Consider the following 20091-nt stretch of genomic DNA (forward strand, 5'->3'; position numbering starts at 1 on the left):
CTTTTCCTGTGAAAACTTAGCCACTGCAAGAGCACATAATACTGGGCTCGTGGCATATGCACTGTATTTATACTGCCACTAGGATAATGCAATCATCTAAGAGAGCTTGCTAGAGAAGGAGGATGCAATAGGATAATGCTGTTACAAAACATATATGATGTATTGTCAGATTTCATAGAAATTCAGTGAATTTTGCAAGTGATACAATTTTTTTTGAGCACTATTATAGCACCCAAGATCCCGCATCAGATCAAGCGCATGTGCCAGAATGAGTTATCCAGACCCCTTACACAAAAATGAACATGGCATACTACTCCTGAAAGGCTGCTGATCTCTGATGTAGACGGTTTGATGAAGAACTGTTTGATCGTGTCCAGTTTTTTTCTCCCGGAATCTCACATTTTAGACTCCCCACCAATATCATTTATAAATACAAACAACACTGAACCCCGAGCGACTCCACTAATAACATTAGTCCACGATGAGCAGTGTCCATTGATGATCACTCTGTTTTCTCCCACTCAACCATCCCTTTATCCATAGCAACAATTTTCCTCCAATGCCACACTGCTCCAATTTGTGCAGCAGTCTTCCATGTGCAACAGTATCAAAGGCTTTTCTAAGATCCAAATATGTGATATCAAAATTATTCTTTGCATCCAGTTCCTTTGTGACTACATCATAGTATCCAATCAAATTAGCTATAACTGAAGTCGTGTCTAGATGACCTGTAGTGCTTCTTTAACCAGTGCCTCCATTAATTTTCCTGGAACAGAAGTTAAACTAACAGGTCTATAATTACTTGTGTTGCCCTTTGATCCTCCTTTGTGAATTGGGGTCACATTTGCACATATCCAGTCCATGGGTATCTCCCCTGAGTCCAAAGAAGCTCTCATAATTATGGCTAAGGGTTCGCTTACTTCCTTTGCTGCCTCCATTAATATAACTGGATAGATCCCATCCACCCCGGGTTCCTTTTTTTTATGTTTATCTTCAACAATTTCTCCTCCACTTTCCTCTCAGTTATTACAAAATCATCTAGCTCACTGCCAGAGTTCAACTCACCTCTGGCATTCCCCTCCCTGAATAACTCCTCATGGATGAATGTAGATGCAAAATACTCATTTAGTTTGTTAGCCACCTGAGCAGGATCATCAACAGTTGAATCATCAATATCCAGTGGAGCAATCTAATTCATCCCTTTCCTTCTAGAGTTTACATAGGTAAAGAAAACTTTGTTTTTCTTTGCATCCTTTGCCAAGGATTTCTCATAATCTGCCTTTGCCTGCCTAATCTCCTTTGTGACTTGGTTACAGACTAGCTTATATCTATCATAGGCTTCCATGTCACCCATTAATTTCTATGTATCCCATGCATATTTCGTCTCTGCCATATGTCTCATTAGTTCATCTGACATCAATTTAGGCCTAAACCTTGAACAATATTTCTTAGTTGGTACAAAAAGCCTAGTAGCTTCCAAAATAAATTCTTTGAATGCTTCAGAGTTTGAATTTGTTGTTGGTAACATCATCAGTTGGTCCCACCGTATAGAGTTTAAATACTGTCTCAGACCACAGTAGTCGCCTTTACGAAAGCAAAAACCCTTCCCTTTACCCCTGATGGTAGTTACCTCTGAGTAAATCCCACTTCAGCACACTGTGATCATCGCTACCTAGTAGTTCCTTTATCTGCAGATTCTTGTTTGTTTGCTCTGGTCCTGTCACAAAATTCTATGAAACCGTCTCTTTTACGACGACACTTTGTTATAAGATTTGTTAAATTGTTTGTCACTCTGTGTTTATTGATATATGTAATTTATGAATACAAAATTTAATGTGTGTGTGTGTGTGTGTGTATATATATATATATGTTTTATTTTATTCCCATTGTTATACTATAACTATAGTTTTAATTATCTATACAAGAGGTACGCCAGTTATATACACATTTCCAGGGGGGGTACATGAAGCATAAAAGGTTGAGAACCACTGATCTATTTGGTCACAGCATGCCAGATCATGCGGTATGCTTATGGAAGTTGGAAGTTAATGCAGGAGGCCTGATGCAAATTTGTCGACATTCCATCCATCTTTGTGTGTGTGTGTGTGTATATATGTCCACATGTGAAAAAGGTTAAAGAGCAATGATTCAATTCTAAAATATAATAAATCAGTAAGATAAAAAGTTAATAAAATCAAATCATTATTTTATATTTGTATTATTTTTTGCCAATTATTAAAAATGAATTTAATTACTCAAAATATGTAATATTAAGATTTGTCAGCCTGGGTAGTGGCTCTGGACGAAGACCATGCAAGATTTGGCTGATAGTTAATTTTAATGCATCATGCTACTAATCCTGATGAGAAAAGGCATCTATGCACTGTAGCAGTACTTGCCTTTACTTCTGTATCCTTCCTCATGCTGTTTTGAGATCCATTGATGAGCACCCAGATGGACCACAAATCAGTCCTGTGCTGCAGAAGATATTTGTGGACATCCACTTCCTTTCTTTCTGTTTAGACTGCCAGTTTCTGATAATTCCCATCATAAGGGAAATAACTCTCTCTTATGATGATTTTGGCAGGCTTCAGGGATAGTCATATAAGTGGCAACTATGTTTTCATACTGAAAAACACAAGATTTAACACTTGAAAAATAACAATCTAAAATAACTTATACACACTGGCAGAGGAAGAAAGGGACTTTGGGATACAGGTAGACAAGAAATATTCTATACAATGCAGACAGGTGACAAGGAAGGCCCATTGTGTTACTGGTTGTAGAGATAGAGAAGTTATAATCCCACTATTTAAGGCAATTGTGAGACCATACTTGGAACGCTGCATCAACATATGGGGGGGGGGGGGGCAGAGCACACGTAAAAAAAGACAAGCTCTCTGAATAGATCCACAGAGGGAAACACATCTGGTGAGATTGACAAAAATGGTCCCCATAACAAATGAGATATCAATTTTGAACTTATGGGCTAGAGAACATTATAACGAGATAAATAACTTTATGGAGATGGGATGGTTGGGGATAGTAAAATAAATGAGGGCAAAATTTTATTTTAGCCAACAAGTTAATCACTTGAATAAGTTGCTTCCATGGGTAGCTGATCTCAGTGGCATGAGGAAAATCAGAGACCTACTTAGATCAGTACCCATAGAAGGAGGGAAACACAAACTGTGGTTGTGACTAATGCAGCAAAAAGCATGGCATTCTTCCACTTTAAGTCAGTGTTAATACTAATAATTAACTTTACTAAATCATTATTTAATAATTAAATAAAATTAGTTATTAAATAATTTTATAAAAATTAATGAAAATCAAAGACTTATTTTTGATATTTGACCTTAAGGGCGACAAAAATCCTTGTTCGAGTAGGTGTTTGTCAAAAATATTATCATTAACCATATTCTGTGGTGACATGGATTGAAACCATAGATTCAATCCAAATGTATGTACTGTTGCACTTTAACAATGAACACTGCTGCATTAGCCTAACATTAACCTGCCTGTTCTTTCTGGATAAAATCTAGGAGTTTAAGAGGTTTCTCCCCCCCCCTTGGAGTTTAAGAGTTTTTTTTTCCCCTTTTCTTGTTTGGGGGGGAGGGTGGCACCACTTCAAAGGTGGCAACAATATTCTGTGGTACAGGAGCAGGCTGTACAAGGGGCACCTGAAAACCTGACACTTACATACACATAAGAAGAAAATTTTAAATATGTTATTTTCTGAATATGAACATGTTACTGAACTTTTCTTGATTTGTGCATAATGCTTGTCTACTCTAAAATTTAATATATAAATTAACTCTTCAATAATCATGCGAGGTCCAGATGGACTCCAGCTTTTTTACATAGCTGTTTTTTTAAAACAATCTTCTTTGCTATGTTTCCCAATGTTTCTATTGCAATACAAATATTTCTCACCTTCCTTTCACCGTAGCACACGGACAGCATGCTTTTTCCAAATTGAAAATGATAAAGAATTATTTAAGATCACAATGACACAAGAAAGGCTAACAAATTGGAGTCTCATTAGTGTATTGAAAAAGATAGTTTCAATATTTCTGAAATTGTCAATTTTTCAATAAGAAAATCAAGAAGAATAAACATTTAATTTTTTACTATGATATTATTGTATTCTTCTTTGTTATATAATTTATATGTATAGACATAATTTTGTATTATAACCTTCATTGTTTCTTTTCTAATTAATTTATACTTATTAGTTGTGATTATATAAATTTCAGTGTCAATAATTATAATTGTATTACTTTTGTTATTATCATTATATGAATAAGAATAAAAGTACAACAAAATATATAAATCTTTTTTGCAGGAATGCAAGCCTTTCAGTAGTACAAATGTACTCCATGACAGTATAGTGGGTTTAGCACTTGTCACTCGCCTGAAGAGCAGATCAGAGTTTGAGTCCTCTCAATGACTGGAGGAATTTCTGAAGATCTCTTCAGAAAGCTGAAGGGAGTAAGGATTTTCTCAGAGTTATTCTGGGTTTTTCAGCCCACATAACATACAAATGAGCCCATTAACTATGTGCAGATATAATACACAATAGAGAAATATGGTTAAGTCACTGATCTTCCTAAAAACCAATAATAACATAACTGCACCAAACCAAAACAATGGCAGACAATCTGATCTGATTAACAGTATCATATTTAAAAAATATTTTAGTGAAGAAAGATTCAAATGTACCTTGCTTCAGTAAATTAAGCATACTTAACAGAAACTGGCATAAGACACCTGCTTAAATGGGATTAATAAATGTGGAAAAAAAAGACCGAACAGGTAACCAAATAAAAAACCAAATGGTAACTACACAAGCATTTTATGAAGAGATCTCACAAACTTTGTGTAAACTCTGCTTTTCTGCATGTTTTATTTTTAGCATTCTTGAATAGCTTGTATAAAGCTTCAGTGAAAGAAAATTAAAAATCAATGAAAAATTCAGTAAAGAAAACAAATACAGGTCATCAAACAAAACATTTTATTTATAAAGGCTAAAGGTAAAAAGCACAGTGTTTTATGTGTTTTCAAGTTCTTTCATTTCAGAAGCCATAATATCAATTGATAATAAACCACAAGGAACAGTAAATGTAAAAAATGTTGGAAAGAAAAACATGCCACGTTAGAAAGATTTATTATGTAACCAAGCATTTTTTAAGGGATTTACATCAGGAAAAAAGGTTTCAAGTATAGAAATAGCAAAAGCAAAAAGCTTACTTGTTGGCAAATTCATTAAAAAAGTTGTGCAGAAATGTGCTAAAATATTTGTACCTGCACAATTTGAAAATGCACCACTATCTAAACATTGTCACTAGACTTGAGGAAGTAGGAGAAAATTAAGAAAGAAAAATATTGGAAGTCTCACTGCTCATTCTGTTTCTTTTCCTTGTCATTAGCTTTACTGACATAGGGTGATGCAAATTTTAGAAACAGTGCTTGTTACAGATGACTCTGTGCTTTGAATTGCATTGGCATTCTGCATTACAAACTTATAGCTATTAGAAAGAGATGGTGAAGAATCAATAAACATTACTTTATTATGAGTTTTCTTTAAATAATTTCAACCTGCAACTTTATCCACATAATATATCTTAATTATAAACACGAATATTAAAGTTATAAGATATTATGCATGTTTTAGACCCCCACAGTGTTGGTCATTTCCTGTTGTACAGTCAACTTGACCAACATCTAATAAAACAAAAAACAAGTACCACTTACGAAATGTGTCTGGATACGTAACATAAAATTTTCGTGTAATTTACAAACAACTATTGGAAAAAATTAGACTATCTAGTCCCATTTTATCTCTGTTGGGACAGTGGGAAGCTTCACCCAGGTCTGGTCATCCATTTTGTATTTGTCTTGTTTTTTTATAAAAAAAAAGAAAAAACAGTTGTTATTTTATTAGTAAAGTTGTCAAGAAGACCAAGTGGAAGTTTTTTGCTCGAAGTTGAGATCTTTCCAACTATAACTGCTGTGGAAGTTGAGTGTTGTGTTATGTTCCATAAATGTAAGAGCTGCTGTTTCATTTTTGCCTCCTTCTATTGGCCTTCTAGGATAGTTTAGAACTAGATATTCTTCAGACTTAAGAGTAAATTATAAGCATCATTAAAAGTGGGAAACCTGTCAGCTTCAACTAACATTTGTAGGAATTTAGAATCCTAATAAGTTAATAATCTGCTCTGATTTATGGTGTTAAATTCATATATAATTGTTAATATCCATTAAAGTTATGAATATATTTCAATTTTGCAATGAGTACAACTTTATTAACCAGAGAAATAAAAAAAAATTCAAAAACAAGATATGACTGGCAGCCACATAAGTTTCAATGTTCAGGTGTGAAAATTTGATAGTATGACTGTACATTATAAAAGCTTTTTAAAAACTACTGTCTTTTTTATATATATCATATTTTATTCATAAGTATTGATCATAAAAAATAAATAATGAAGTATTCATTCATAAACAACCATGCTATAAGCATTTAAATTTGGGCCTAGGCTAAAGAAAAAAGTACTTTTCCATTTGTTATTGAATTCATAACGTGATGGCATTTGTTATGCCATTTTTAGTAAATCAATACACATAACAAGAACAAAAAATATTACCTGCGGCATCTTAAAACACTGTGGCTGATGCAGTATACGTTCAACTATATAATAATTTTCCCACATAACAACCTAAAATTTTAAAATCTATTAAATATTTAGAGAACTTTCCTTGTACAGTATATCATTTCCTACATCATATAAATATTTCTACAGTTATGATAAGCTGAGCATAATCAATTTGACCATATATTTTGTTTACAAGATTATATCAATCAAATAAACTGGGCTGTGAAGAATGAAATTTCTCCTCACTTTCAATATATTCTAGAATATCTAAGCTATCAGATGTATTTTTATCTTCAGATTCAGGCTTTGATTGGATAAACAGTGTCACATCATGAGAAACAACGTCAGACTTGACAACTGGTATCTTTGGTTTTAGAAAAATAGCAGGTTTTGGTGGAAGGGTTGGTTTTGACGATGGAACAAGCGTCTACAAGACAAAAGAAAAGGAAAAAATCATACACATCACAAAACCCACTCCATGTGACCATAGCATTTAAACAGATTTAAATAATTATATCTACAAGCATCATTGCACCAGATACTGCAGACCAGTTGTATTTTCTTTGTTATTAGATATACAAGTATAAGGGGGGAAAAATCCATAACAAAATTCTTCATTAGTAATATAAAATTATAGAGTAATTTTTTATCACCATACTCTCTTTTCTTTGCAGTTTTACAAGCGTCATATGTTTTGCAAAACACCATTACTCTGCAGGAAAAGGTTTGGAGATTTGGTTAGCAACAATGAATATTCTCCAGCTAATGTGAAGAAAATGGTGATATACAGCATTGAGCAAAAAGTGTTTGTTAAGGAATACTACAAAAGTGGGAATTCAATTGTTTCTGCTCAAAGAAGATGCCAGCCACACTTATGTTCTTCCCACGACTCAAATGGTATGACAAATGAGAAAGAAAAAATATCACTCTGTATACTGTTTTAGTAATTTCTAAAATATTCAATGCAAAACTTCTCAAGTTTACTTGATAAATTCATAAAACAGAATGTGTATACATGTTTTCAGGCAACAGAACAAACAAGGCTTGCTAGCAGCACATTCATAAGAAATAAGGAAATCTAGATAGCCATTTTGCTTAATACAGATATCAGAATAATAATAACTTTAACTACTTCATTCCTAGTTACAAAATCAAATCAACAAAGCTTTACATCTTTATATGATTATGCATTCACTAGCACTGTATCATTATTAATCCTTCACCCCTCCTGTCTTGTCTGTCCTTCCTGTATACATTGTACTCACAATATTCAAATTCAGCATCACTTATGTCTGCGTGACTCCACATCTCTGCTGTTCCTACAATGTCTGCATTTGACAGCTTAATCAGTATTTCAAATTCATTAACAATGCTCTTAGCATTAGTGTACATGCATGTGTTCTTATTCTAACACAGCCCATGTATTCATTTTTTCCATGATGACTCACAGCAGGGCCTGAAATCCAGACAACTTGCTTCTGATTGAGTAAGCTGAATGTTAATGGTATTTTTCCACTTGCTGAGACTACACACATGAGGGGGCACAAATTCAAGTTGAGGAAGGATGGTTGCAGGATAGATGTGTGCAAGTTGATTGTTGGAATAAGCTTCCATCTGTTGTTGTGGAAGTGGATGGGTTGAATAAATTCAAGCAAGAACCAGACAAATTCTTAGAGGGTACAGATGAGTGTACTTTTTTTTTTTTTTTTTTTTGGCTGATGCTATATAAGCTTGCATTATTTGCCACTACTATTATGCAGATGTGGGGTAGATTTCTCCAAAGAACTTTTTGAAGCCTTTAATTCAAAAAAGACCTCTCTGAGTCCACTGCAATGCCTCTACTTTCCAGGAACATTTCAAGATTCATACTGGCAGTGATGAAATATTTTATTACAGTGTTAACTAATATTATAAGTATTTTTTGGAGGAATTTACAAGCTTGTAAAAACTGAACACTATTTTTGGGAAAAAATAATGTTCAAATAGTATTAAAAAAAAAATAATATTTGAACACTATTTATTTTTTCATACTGCTGACCACCATTTGTGACAATAATCCTGCTCTAAAATTAAAATTTTATAAAAAAATAAAAACTTGCCATTACTTTTTTTTTTTACAGTTCCTCTATATTTATATATGTATAAACGTAGATATACTTAGTTCAATTTCCTCAACTTCTGGATCTAAATTCCAGAATATTACTTCAATTTTGGCTTGTGTAGCCCACAATTCTTCTTAAATGGGCCAAGCTCTCCTATGCCAATTTTTCAAACTGTTATAAACATAACAAAAGCTGCTATTACTTATAAACACAGCTGAATATCAGGACTTAGTTGAAAGCATGTCTCTGTAGGGTTTTAAGAGAATCTGTACATATACAGATTCTCTTGAAAGCCTACAGCTAATTTGTTGCAGCATTTTTGTGCAACAAATTTATGTGATGAAAATGTATGTGCATGCTCATTAAAAGTTGCATTTATTCACCCAAGAATACTACTATTTTACTTTACTCTCATGTGCAATGCAAGAAACCACTCCATAACAAAGTGACAGGTTCCTAAACTTTACTACTACCAAATTTTATTTTTGCTTTTCATTTCAAAAGAGAAGGCTGCCTGTGTTGCCCATTTTATAGAAGTTGTTTTACAAAATTAACACAGTAAGTGAAAAAATGACAAGTACTAGAAAAAGTTAGTTCTTTTCCAAAACTATTATAACTGTGAATATAGCAATTTACAGAAGAACCTAAAATCAAGCAAACCTGGGAGTGAACTCCTGCAAAATCTTTAAAATCTACTGAGCTCTACTGTTAGGAAAGTGCCCAGTCAACTATTATACAAATATTGCATCATGTTCCAACTGATTAGCACATCAATGTGGATTTGATTGGTTTTTTTATGGCACAAAAACGACTATGGTTATAATGTACCATGATGTCACAATTAAAGTTTAAAAAGGTCGAGATTGTGGTAACATTTTTACAAATTGCAGAATTCACGCCTTTCTTGGTACAAGCAACCCTTTGTTCCATTCACTAATTTGTTGCCCTTCTCTGTACTTGTTCAGCAGCTTTACATCTTTCCTAAAATGAGGCCTCCAGACCTGTACACAGTACTCAAGGTGTGGCTTCACCATTGCCTTATTGTCCATGCTAGCAAAATTTCTGTACGTCATTGACAAACCACCATGTGCTATCCTGGCAGTATGTCTGCACTGCTCAAAGAATTCCATATATGACTGCACAATTACACAAGGTATTTTTCATTTTCCACTACTCTGAGTGTAGTACGACTGTTGATATATTAATCTGGGATGAATTGCTGCACCCATATGCAGTACTTATTGTCAGGGAGATGGGAAATATATTGTGCAAAAAAGATGGTTGGAACAGGACCAGGGTATGTCTGCCAGTGCCAGGGGCAAAAGTTGACGATGCTGTAGAGCAGATATCTTTTAAAGGCATAAAGGGTGATATTGCTGTACACAAATGACATTAACAGTAAGAGATCTGCGGCCTTACATAACAAGTACAGGACAAAAAGTCACCAGTTAGGGTTAAATTTGAGTGTCTGCAATTTTGCAGAGACATGATAGAATGGAGTACATGATGAGAGCCTTGTCAGTCAATTCAGTCCTAGAGAGTATCAGGTGAAACAGAAGCCTATGGCAGATATAAACTAGTCTGTAATCAAATCACAAAGGAGGTTAGGCAGGCAAAGGCAGATTACAAGAAATCCTTGGCAAAGGATGCAAAGAAAAACAGCAAAGAGTTCTTTATTCATGTAAACTCTAGAAGGAAAGGGATGAATCAGATTGGATCACTTAAATAGGTTTACTATTGATGATCATGCTAAGGTAGCTGAAAAACTGAAGGAGTATTTTGCATCTACATTCACACATGAGGAGTTATTCAATGAGGGGAGTGACAGAAGTTTATCAAATTCTAACAGGGGGCTAAAGGATTTTGTAATAACTGAGAGCGAAGTGGAGAAGAAATTGTTGAAGTTAAACATAAGAAAGGCACCTGGAGTGGATGGGATCTATCCAGTTATATTAATGGAGGCAGAAAATGAAGTAAGCAAACCTTTAGCCGTGATCAAAGAGGGATCAAAGGGTGACACAAGTAATTGCAGGATTGTTAGTTTAACTTTTATTTTGGGGAAAATAATGAAGTCACTGGTTAAAGAAGCACTGCACAATCATCTAGACAAGACTGAAGCTATACTTCAGACACAGCATAGGAAAAGTCTCATTGGATACTATGATGTGGTCACATAGGAACTGGATGCAAAAAATAATTTTGATATCATATACTTGGATTTCAGGAAAGCTTTTGATACTGTTGCACATGGAAGACCACTGTACAAATTGGAGCAGTATGGCATTAAGGGAAAGTTGCTGCTGGATAAAGGAATAGTTGAGTGGGAGAAGACAGAGTGGTAATCAATGGACACTGCTTTTCATGGCCTAAGGTTATCAGTGGAGTCCCCTAGGGTTCGGTGTTGGGCACATTGCTGTTTTCTGCATTTATCAATGATATCGATGAAGGTATATCAGTCATGATGTCCAAGTTTTCTGCACTTCCAGAGCCAGGTGGGAAGGAGCAGCGGTGCGTAGCACACGCTTCTTGATTAGACCGGGGTTCGAGCCTGTCACCACCAAATATGGAGGATGCGGAAAGGTCAGTGAATGACCACCGCTTATCCCGGAGCAATATGGCCTTAGTTGCTAATGCTCCAAATAACAAACTAACAAGTTGTCCAAGTTTTCAGACGATATGAAGGTTGGCAGGGTTGTTAATGACAGCAATGATACTACGCTACAGCAACAGGATCTAGAAAAGTTGAGCAGATGGACTCAGAGGTGACAACTGAAGTTTAATACTGATAAATGTAAAGTATTGCATATGGGTAGCAGTAAATGAATTGTGCAGTCAGATATGAAATTTTCATAGCAGTGTAGACAGATTGCAAGAGTAGTTCATGGTATCTTGTCAATGATACACAGGAATTTTGCTAGCAGGGGTAAGGAGGTCATTACCCCTTTGCATAAGGCAATGGACAAGCCACACTTTCAGTACTGCGTACAGGTCTGTAGGCCTCATCTGCTTGAATGAGTACAGAGAATGGTAACGGGAACGAAGTGTTCTTCCTGCTAAGAAAGGCTTAAGTTCTGCAAATTGCAGCATCTGGAGACTAGGTACCTGCAAGGTGATCTGATTAAGGTGTATAAATATAAGGCCCTAAATGGTTTGAGCAAGCTTATTGCTGATGGATGTTCTTCCTTTTGCTCAGATTACTCACCTGAGGGGACATAAATTCAAATTGAGGAAAGATAGTTGTAGAACAGATGTGTGGAAATTTGCCTTTAGCCAGTGGGTAGTTGATTGCTGTAACAAACTTCCATCTGTTGTTGTGAAAATTGACAGCTTAAACAAATTCAAGGCAGAACTAGACCAACATTTGGAGTGAATGGATGAGTGAAATGGGAAGGTTTTGTTTTTTGGATGATGCATATAAACTTGCTTTCTTGCATTACCCCAAATTTACGCGATAGGTGAGTCCAACGAAAATCGCTTAAGTCGAATTCGAGTATGTCGGGGTACAACTTTGCATATAAATACATAAATTTTGTTTAATTGGGACCAAGGACTAACAAAAACACTAGTTTAGAAGAAAAATATTAATAAAATTGCAGTTCTTTATACATATTAATACAAAATATGTATTAAAAAAATAAACGACTTACGTAAAAAAGTTATGTCGATGGCTTCATAAAATCTAACAAATTCGTCTGACGACACAGAGACTTCTTTTTTTCATGCAGAATTTCTTCGTAGCAAGCTAATAATTTTTTTTATTCCTTGCTTTGTAGCCATAACCCGTTCTTCGTTGTAGTCTATGTTTTCTGAAATTTTTAAGCCCTTTTCAATTGAGCTGAGACCTTCTGTCAAGTTTGAAATTGTCATGTGCTTTTCGCCGTTGCCTCATTTAGGCCTGTAGCACGTGCAATATCACATGGGCTTTCATTTCGCTCAAAGCGTTTCACAATTTCATATTTTTTCTCTATCGACAGAGGCAGACTGGCCATAAGCCTTACCAGGGAAACCCCGGTGGGCCTGTGTGATTTTGGCCATAAACCATAGTATGAGGCCACTATAAATTTTCCTGGGTAAGAATTTTTGACCCAGTCCGCCTCTGTTTATCGATAATTGCTTTTCTTTTTCCTCTCTGAATCTGCAGTGTCTTCACCAGTATGCTTCCTTTTCACACCTTTTAAGTATTTTACTCATTTTTAGGGAATAAAGCACAATTACAAAACGAGGAGGCACGCTTGATACGCATAAACAAAGCTGCACGCATGTAGCAATGAATAAACAACACCATAAAGGCAGAGATATACTATTAACACTCACATTTCTAGGGATTACTACCATAAAACAATAAAAATCCAGTTGCATTTCTGCTAGTGGAATCTATTATAAACTGGTAGTAAACTCGATCTAATTGCATACCGATAGCTGGAATTGTGTTGGTTTTTAACGTTATTATGGTGAAATGTGTTTCCCCTAAAACAAATACATTTTCAGAATCTTCTCTTCATTCCTATCATGTTGCGTTCGGTTGGGGGTGATTCTGCGTTCGACTGCCATTTCTTGTAAACACAAAGGCGAATCGTGCATAAGCCAATTCGGTTCGTGTTATATTATAAGATATCGTTACCGTATTTATAAATAGTGTATGATCGAATTCGTGTAGTGTAAACACGTGTTATACGAGGACTGACTGTATACGGCTCGACCGTATACAGTCAGTAATATAATATAAGTTATAACTACCAAGCTCAGTCATATTTGTGTGTTTTTTTTTTTTTTTAACCATACTACAAAACAACCCACACAACAATCTTAAAATAATAAATTTACTTCAGTGTCAAAGTAACAATTCTGAAAAACATTTGTTGTGAAATTTTAAACCAAATGAAGAATGCAGACAATCTTAGTTTTACATTTGATGAACAATATGAAATAAATAAAAATAAAACTTTTCTCAAGATTTTTAACAAAAATTTGGCAACTGCCATCCTAAACGATGTTGATTTTACTTGTGAAAACACGCAATGGAATTTCAGTTACAAAGCGTATATAAACATATATAAATGCCAAACAAATGCTCCATGTCATGACCAGCACAACAAAGACAGTATGTTTATCTTAACTATTTATACTTAAAAATGTAAATAAATTTACAAAATACAGTGTTTTGCATCTACAAGAAATAAGGAATGAAGCTGAAATTTAATGTTTTAAATATGAGATTTCTGTCCCTGTAGAAATCAAACATTCCTATAAAAGCTTTTCGTAAAGCAAAATTCAACAAAATTAGAAACGATGTAATTTCCGGCAAACATTGAGCACGAATTCGAATGCACAAATATAAATATGACAGTTGGAATACAAATTCTTGTATATGTGTGCAGCTCATGCGCAGCAAAGTTGAATTTTGTTCATCTTTCGCTCTCACTATCCGCCGTCGCACTGTATATCGATAGCATATGAAAAACTACCTTGAAGATAGTGGGCGGTAGTGTTGCCAAACGAAAAAATCAAGAACCGCATAACTCCGAGTTCGCTAAGTCGGGGTATTACTGTACCTCTACTATGCTAATGCTACTCTGCATTTTTCAGTGTCAAACCTAAATTGCATTTCTTAGTCCAATGGCATAATATTTCTGGATCTTGCTGCAGCAGCATACTTTCATTACTGTCATTAACTACCCTTACAACCTTCGTATCAGCTGCAAACTTAAGACTTTTAACCCTGATATATGTTCATCAATATCATTAATAAATACAGAAAACGATAGTCCCAGCACCGAATCCTGGGGAATTCCACTAATAACATTAGTCCAAGAAGAGCAGTGTCCACTGATAAAACTATCTTCTCCCACTCAACCATTCCTTTATCCATAGCAGTAGCTTGCCCTAATGCCACGCTGCTCCAATTTGTACAGCAGTCAATTATGTGCAACAATATGAAAAAAACTTTCCTGAAATCCAAGTACAGTAAACAATCAACTAATCCGGTTACAGTTAATCTGGATCAAAATACGAAAAATTCTTTCATGGTTGAGTACTGTACTTTGAAAGACACACGGGATTTAGAAAAGTAGATGAATCACTCTCATTTTCCAGGGAGACGGAACATACATCACATTGTCTTGCATGTTATTCAGTATTGTTGTTGACTCAGAGTTGGATGGGTGTTACTTCTGCGTACTTCTTTATATGTATCTATGTACATAAGTTAACATATTTTATATATTATGATTTTATGTAATTGTTGGCTAAACCACAACACCGTTGCCTTGTCGAGGTCCTCATATTCAGGCGGTTTCATCGTCTTTTTGATAGTCATGCCTTTAATGCTATCACATGTGCCCACAAAACCTAATAGCTTCCCTTTATTTTCCCTGAGCCTTCTATTGATGGATAAATGCATTGTGTTTTATAGTTTTTAAATAAAGGCTCTAACAGTGATATTTCTTAATCAGCACTACCTATATCATTAAATTTTCTTATTTATTTGTGTTCTAAGTTTTTTTTTGTCTTTAGGGCAATCTTTTGCTTCACTAATCCATATTATCACTTAATCCTGATGACCCCCCTCCCAAATTAATCTGGATTATGAGAGTCTACTGTATATGATATCAAAATTATTTTCTGCATCCAGTTCCTTTGTGAATGCATCATAATATCCAATCCAATTGGTCAGACAAGATCGACAAACCCATACTGTGACTGCAGTATAATTGGATTCCTGTTTAGTCGTTCCTGCATTGCTTCTTTTACCAGTGACTATTATTTTCCATGGAACAGAAGTTAAACTAACAGGGCTGTAATTACTCGTGTCACTCTTTGATCCCTCTTTGTGAATTAGGGATACATTTGCACATCTCCAGCTCATGGTGGCATCCCAAGTCCAAGAATGCTCCCATAATTATGGCTAAGGATTTGCTTACTTCCTTTGCTGCCTCCTTTAATATAACTGGATAGATCCCATCCACCCCAGGTACCTTTCTTAAGGTTAGCTTCAACAGTTTCTCCTTCACTTTCCTCTCAGTTGTTACAAAATCATTTAGCTGCCTGTTATGAGTTTGGTAAACTTCTGGCATCCAACTCTCTTAAAGAATTCCTCATATGTGACTGTAGATGCAAAATACTTATTCAGCTTGGTGGCAATCTGAGCAGGATCATTCTGGGGACATCAAGACCATGTCTCTGATATTCCAAGAATGTCTACATTTTATGACTTGACTAGCACTTCAGATTCATCAAATTTATTTACTATGCTTCTAGCATTGGTGTACAAGCAAGTATACATGCATACTGTTAGTTACTCTAACACAGCCCATGTATTTATCTATTTCCTGATGACTCACAGCAGGCCTTGAAATTCTGAACAACCTTCCATTTGTCATTGGGATGGGCATAACAGAAAAAATTAGTGCCATACTAATTTCTTCTATATTGTACTGAGTTTGCCTGGTGTTAAATTTTTTGAATATTTCTAATTGTGCAAAATAGATTAAAATAGTGCATTTTAATACTAACCAACACAGTGTTTGATACTTCCTCTCACATTAAAGCGCATGCATAAAAAAAGGTAAACTCAGCCATTATCAATCCACTGCAGGATGGAAGCCTCCTCAACAATTCATGTTGAGGGAAATGGACCATAATCTGCCACGCTGGTCCAGTGCAGGTTGGCAGATCGACCGTATTTAGCAGTCGGGGGCTTGAACCCCGATCTACTCAAGGAGTGTGTGCTACTGCACTCCCGCTCCTGACCACTCGGCTACGGAGACCTAGCACTGTTGTGTGTTTTTTTTTTTTTTTTTTTTTGGTTTTTAGGAGCATTAGCAACTAAGGCCATATTGCTCCGGGATATGCGGTGGTCATTCCCTGACCTTTCCGCATCCTCCATATTTGGTGGTGACAGGCTCAAACCCCGGTCTAATCAAGAAGCATGTGCTACGCACTGCTGCTCCTTACCACCTGGCTACGGAGGTGCCGAGGCCTAGCGCTGCATAGCGTACAAATTGTATATAACCAATGTGCAGTTATACTCACAATCACATTTAATAATCATAGGAAATGAATTTGTGTAAATTTGAAATAATATGAAATCCTATGTCAGAAATGCATTTCTTAATTACCTTATTGGGAATTTTAGTCCTAGGCTTTGGTATAGGTCTTACAGGTACATCTTTAGCTAATGCAGTGATACATGCATCATCATCAAAATGTGATTTTTTTGCTTTTAAGGGAGGAACTGTAACTGATACCTGCTCAATTTTTGTTTCAGGAAGAGGAACTGAGCACAACAAATCATCTAAGTTATCTGACCTATAAAAATTCAAAATAATAATTAAATTTCTCTTGCCATAAAAAAAAAAATCCAATCACAAATCTATACATTAAATATGAACACTGCACATATAACTGGTATTTAACTTTACAACTCATTTGTAAGGATTTATTTGCCAAGTTTACTATATATGAACTCTAGTTTAACTACTAATAAAACAGGTACATAGATTTTCAGAGAATACACACAGGAATTATGCATGCATGTATATTATATTACACTGTGTTTGAAATTAAAAAGAATTCAAAGGCAGAGCCACACAAAGACACCTAATTATGGGGAGCACCATACAGAGTTTAATAGTTTACAAATTTTAAAAATTAAAACAAGAATTATTATTCTCACGTTTGGTTATATTTTACTACAAACATTACTAAAAATTTACTAGCCCATTACATTATCGTCTAAAATTTGTTTATTTTATTGTGAAAACATAAGGACAAACAACTTAAAAAAATGAGGCGATAGTTATTTTGAGCATCACTATAGCTCAAAGGAGGTTGTTGTGTATCTGTAAGTAGTCCCAGTGGTTCCCCACAAAACCAATGAAATGTTTAAGTAATAAAATACAGTAAAGCTTCACTTTAATGGACCTCGGAAATAATGGACAGTATCCACTGAAGCAGGCTTTTCATCTGTACAGCACCTGGTGACATAACTATTTTGGTTTGATTGTTATTTGCCACCCACTGAAATCTTTTCGCAATAAAGGAATGCCAGTGAGCCAAGATTTTCTTTACTGTTACTTTCTGTCAGCCGGCAGAATGAGTGAGACATCAATAGAGTTATCTGAACCTCCAGCAGAGAAACATGACAGCTCTTCAAGGCACCAAATAAAATTTACTTAATTCTCCATACCACTATACAACAGACCAACTTCAGGCTCCTTTAATCCAAACAATATGTGCAGCAAAAAACTGCATTAAAATATTTAATGGTTTTTTTATATCATAGTAGAACATTTTTTCATGACATTCTGGCAGCTTCCACACTATATATACAAGGTGCATTCAAGTTATAAGGCTCAATTTATTTCTCACACAAAATAATCGAAGTATGCATGCGAGACTGCTGTAAGTATAACTGCCAATTAGTTCTGAATATTTGCATAAGATGGCAGCACAGTGCATTATGTCACATTGATTGAGCACCCTAAACAGTATACTATGTTTATAATACTTAAAATGGCATCCTATACTCATAAAGAACATATTGTTATCCCATTTTTGCATCTCACTGGGGAAAGTCCAATAGTCGGATCCAATGGGAAATGTCAGAAGAGTGCCCTGACAACAAAGCACGCAAACCAAGATGTCAAAATAAGTTGTTCCAAGGCAAACATCCACTGGGTTGAGGAAATGGTTTTGGGTGACAGATCAACAGTGGATGAAAAACAGCGACAGCCATTTCTGTTAGATCCATGCATATCATACTCCATGAAGACCTCAGAATGAGCAAGGTGTCAGCTCCTGGTTCCAAGATTCCTGTTTTGTTCCTGTTTCCCAGGAACAAAAAGACAATTGTGTCAACCTGTGTGAAGCAATGCTCACTCGACATGCTGCAGAAATGGTTGCAATATGGATTCCACTCTTCAATACACAAATGAAACAAACGTCAGTCTGCCCAGTGGAGGCACACTGATTCACCACCACCACCACCCAAAAGGTTCTGTGTTCCTGATAGCACAGAGAAAATGATGGTTGCTGTTTTCTGGGATATTAATGGAATAATCCTCACACATTGTGTGCCTAAGGGCACTACAGTGACTGGAAACTCATATGAAGAAGTTATGAAGAAAAAGTTCCTCCCAGCACTTAAGAAAAAAAATGTTTGTTTGTTATTTGGTTTTTAGGAGCATTAGCAACTAAGGCCATATTGCTCCGGGGAAATGCGGTGGTCATTCCCTGACCTTTCCGCATCCTCCGTATTTGGTGGTCACGGGCTCGAACCCTGGTCTAACCAAGAAGCGCGTGCTACATACTGCTGCTCCTGTCCACCCGCCTATGGAGGCAGCTAGAAAAAAATGTCTACGCAGACAATTAAATTTGTTTCTATCAGGACAATGCTAAACCCCATTGTTCTGCAAAAGTGCAAATTTTTTTTAAAGAAAACAACATGGAGGTTATCCCACATCCTCGCCTGACTTTGCACCTAATGACATTTGTTTGTTCTCAACAATGAAGGATGCTCTTCATGGCAGGTATTTCCTAGCCAACAATGATGTGGCTACAAAGGAACTGGATGCAAAAAATAATTTTGATATCATATATTTGGATTTCAGGAAAGCTTTTGACACTGTTGCACATGGAAGACTATTGTACAAATTGGAGCAGAATTAAGGGTAAGTTGCTACAATGGATAAAAGGATGGTTAAGTGGGAGAAGACGGAGGGTGGTAATCAATGGGTGCTGCTCTTCGTGGACTAATGTTATTAGTGGAGTCCCACAGGGTTCGGTGTTGGGTCCACTGTTGTTTTGCATATTTATCAATGATATTGATGAAGGTATATCAGGCTTAGTGTCGAAGTTTGCAAATGATACAAAGGTTGGCAGGGTTGTTAATGACAGTAATGGCGCTGTGCTACTGCAACAGGATCTAGATAATTTGAGCAGATGGGCTAAGAAGTGGCAACTGAAGTTTAACCTTGACAAATGCAAAGTACTGCATATGGGTAGAAGTAACCCGAGAGAAAAGTACCAACTGTGTGGTACTACACTTAAGGTGGTAGAAAATGAAAAAGACCTGGGAGTAATTGTGCAGTCAGATATGAAGTTTTCTGAGCAATGCAGACAGGCTGCCAGGGCAGGTCATGGGGTTTTGTCAATGATATATAGGAATTTTGTTAGCAGGGAAAAGGAGGTGATTGTCCCTCTGTATAAGGCAATGGTCAGACCACGCCTTGAGTACTGCCTACAGGTCTGGAGGCCTCATTTTAGGAAGGATGTAGATTTGCTTGAGCATGTACAGAGAAGGGCAACAAGATTGGTGAGGGGAATGAAGG

General features: G+C 35.8%; 1 protein-coding gene and 1 long non-coding RNA gene across 4 annotated transcripts in view; one reads left to right on the forward strand and one right to left on the reverse strand.

Annotated features, from left to right (window-relative positions):
• Nucleotides 1-20091, forward strand: part of LOC150077178 (uncharacterized) — a 184452-nt gene that overhangs the window by 33519 nt on the left and 130842 nt on the right. For both annotated transcript variants that reach the window (XR_016547743.1, XR_016547744.1), the window contains exon 2: nt 7334-7556. This is a non-coding gene — a long non-coding RNA (uncharacterized LOC150077178). The remainder of the gene's footprint in view (nt 1-7333; nt 7557-20091) is intronic.
• LOC150077179 (uncharacterized) overlaps nt 6317-20091 on the reverse strand; it is a 187800-nt gene continuing 174025 nt past the window's right edge. Inside the window, exons 7-8 of one of the 2 annotated variants that reach the window (XM_090386991.1) lie at nt 16879-17068; nt 6317-7086 (exon numbers count right to left, since the gene is read on the reverse strand). In XM_090386991.1, the coding sequence (XP_090243117.1) occupies nt 6862-7086; nt 16879-17068 (415 nt within the window). In that variant the 3' untranslated portion in view covers nt 6317-6861. The remainder of the gene's footprint in view (nt 7087-16878; nt 17069-20091) is intronic. The other variant, XM_090386990.1, reaches the window with a different exon arrangement.

The sequence above is a fragment of the Mastigoproctus giganteus genome, chromosome 12 (assembly GCF_048544385.1).
Source record: "Mastigoproctus giganteus isolate SK-2022 chromosome 12, ASM4854438v1, whole genome shotgun sequence".
Taxonomy (NCBI): domain Eukaryota; kingdom Metazoa; phylum Arthropoda; class Arachnida; order Uropygi; family Thelyphonidae; genus Mastigoproctus; species Mastigoproctus giganteus.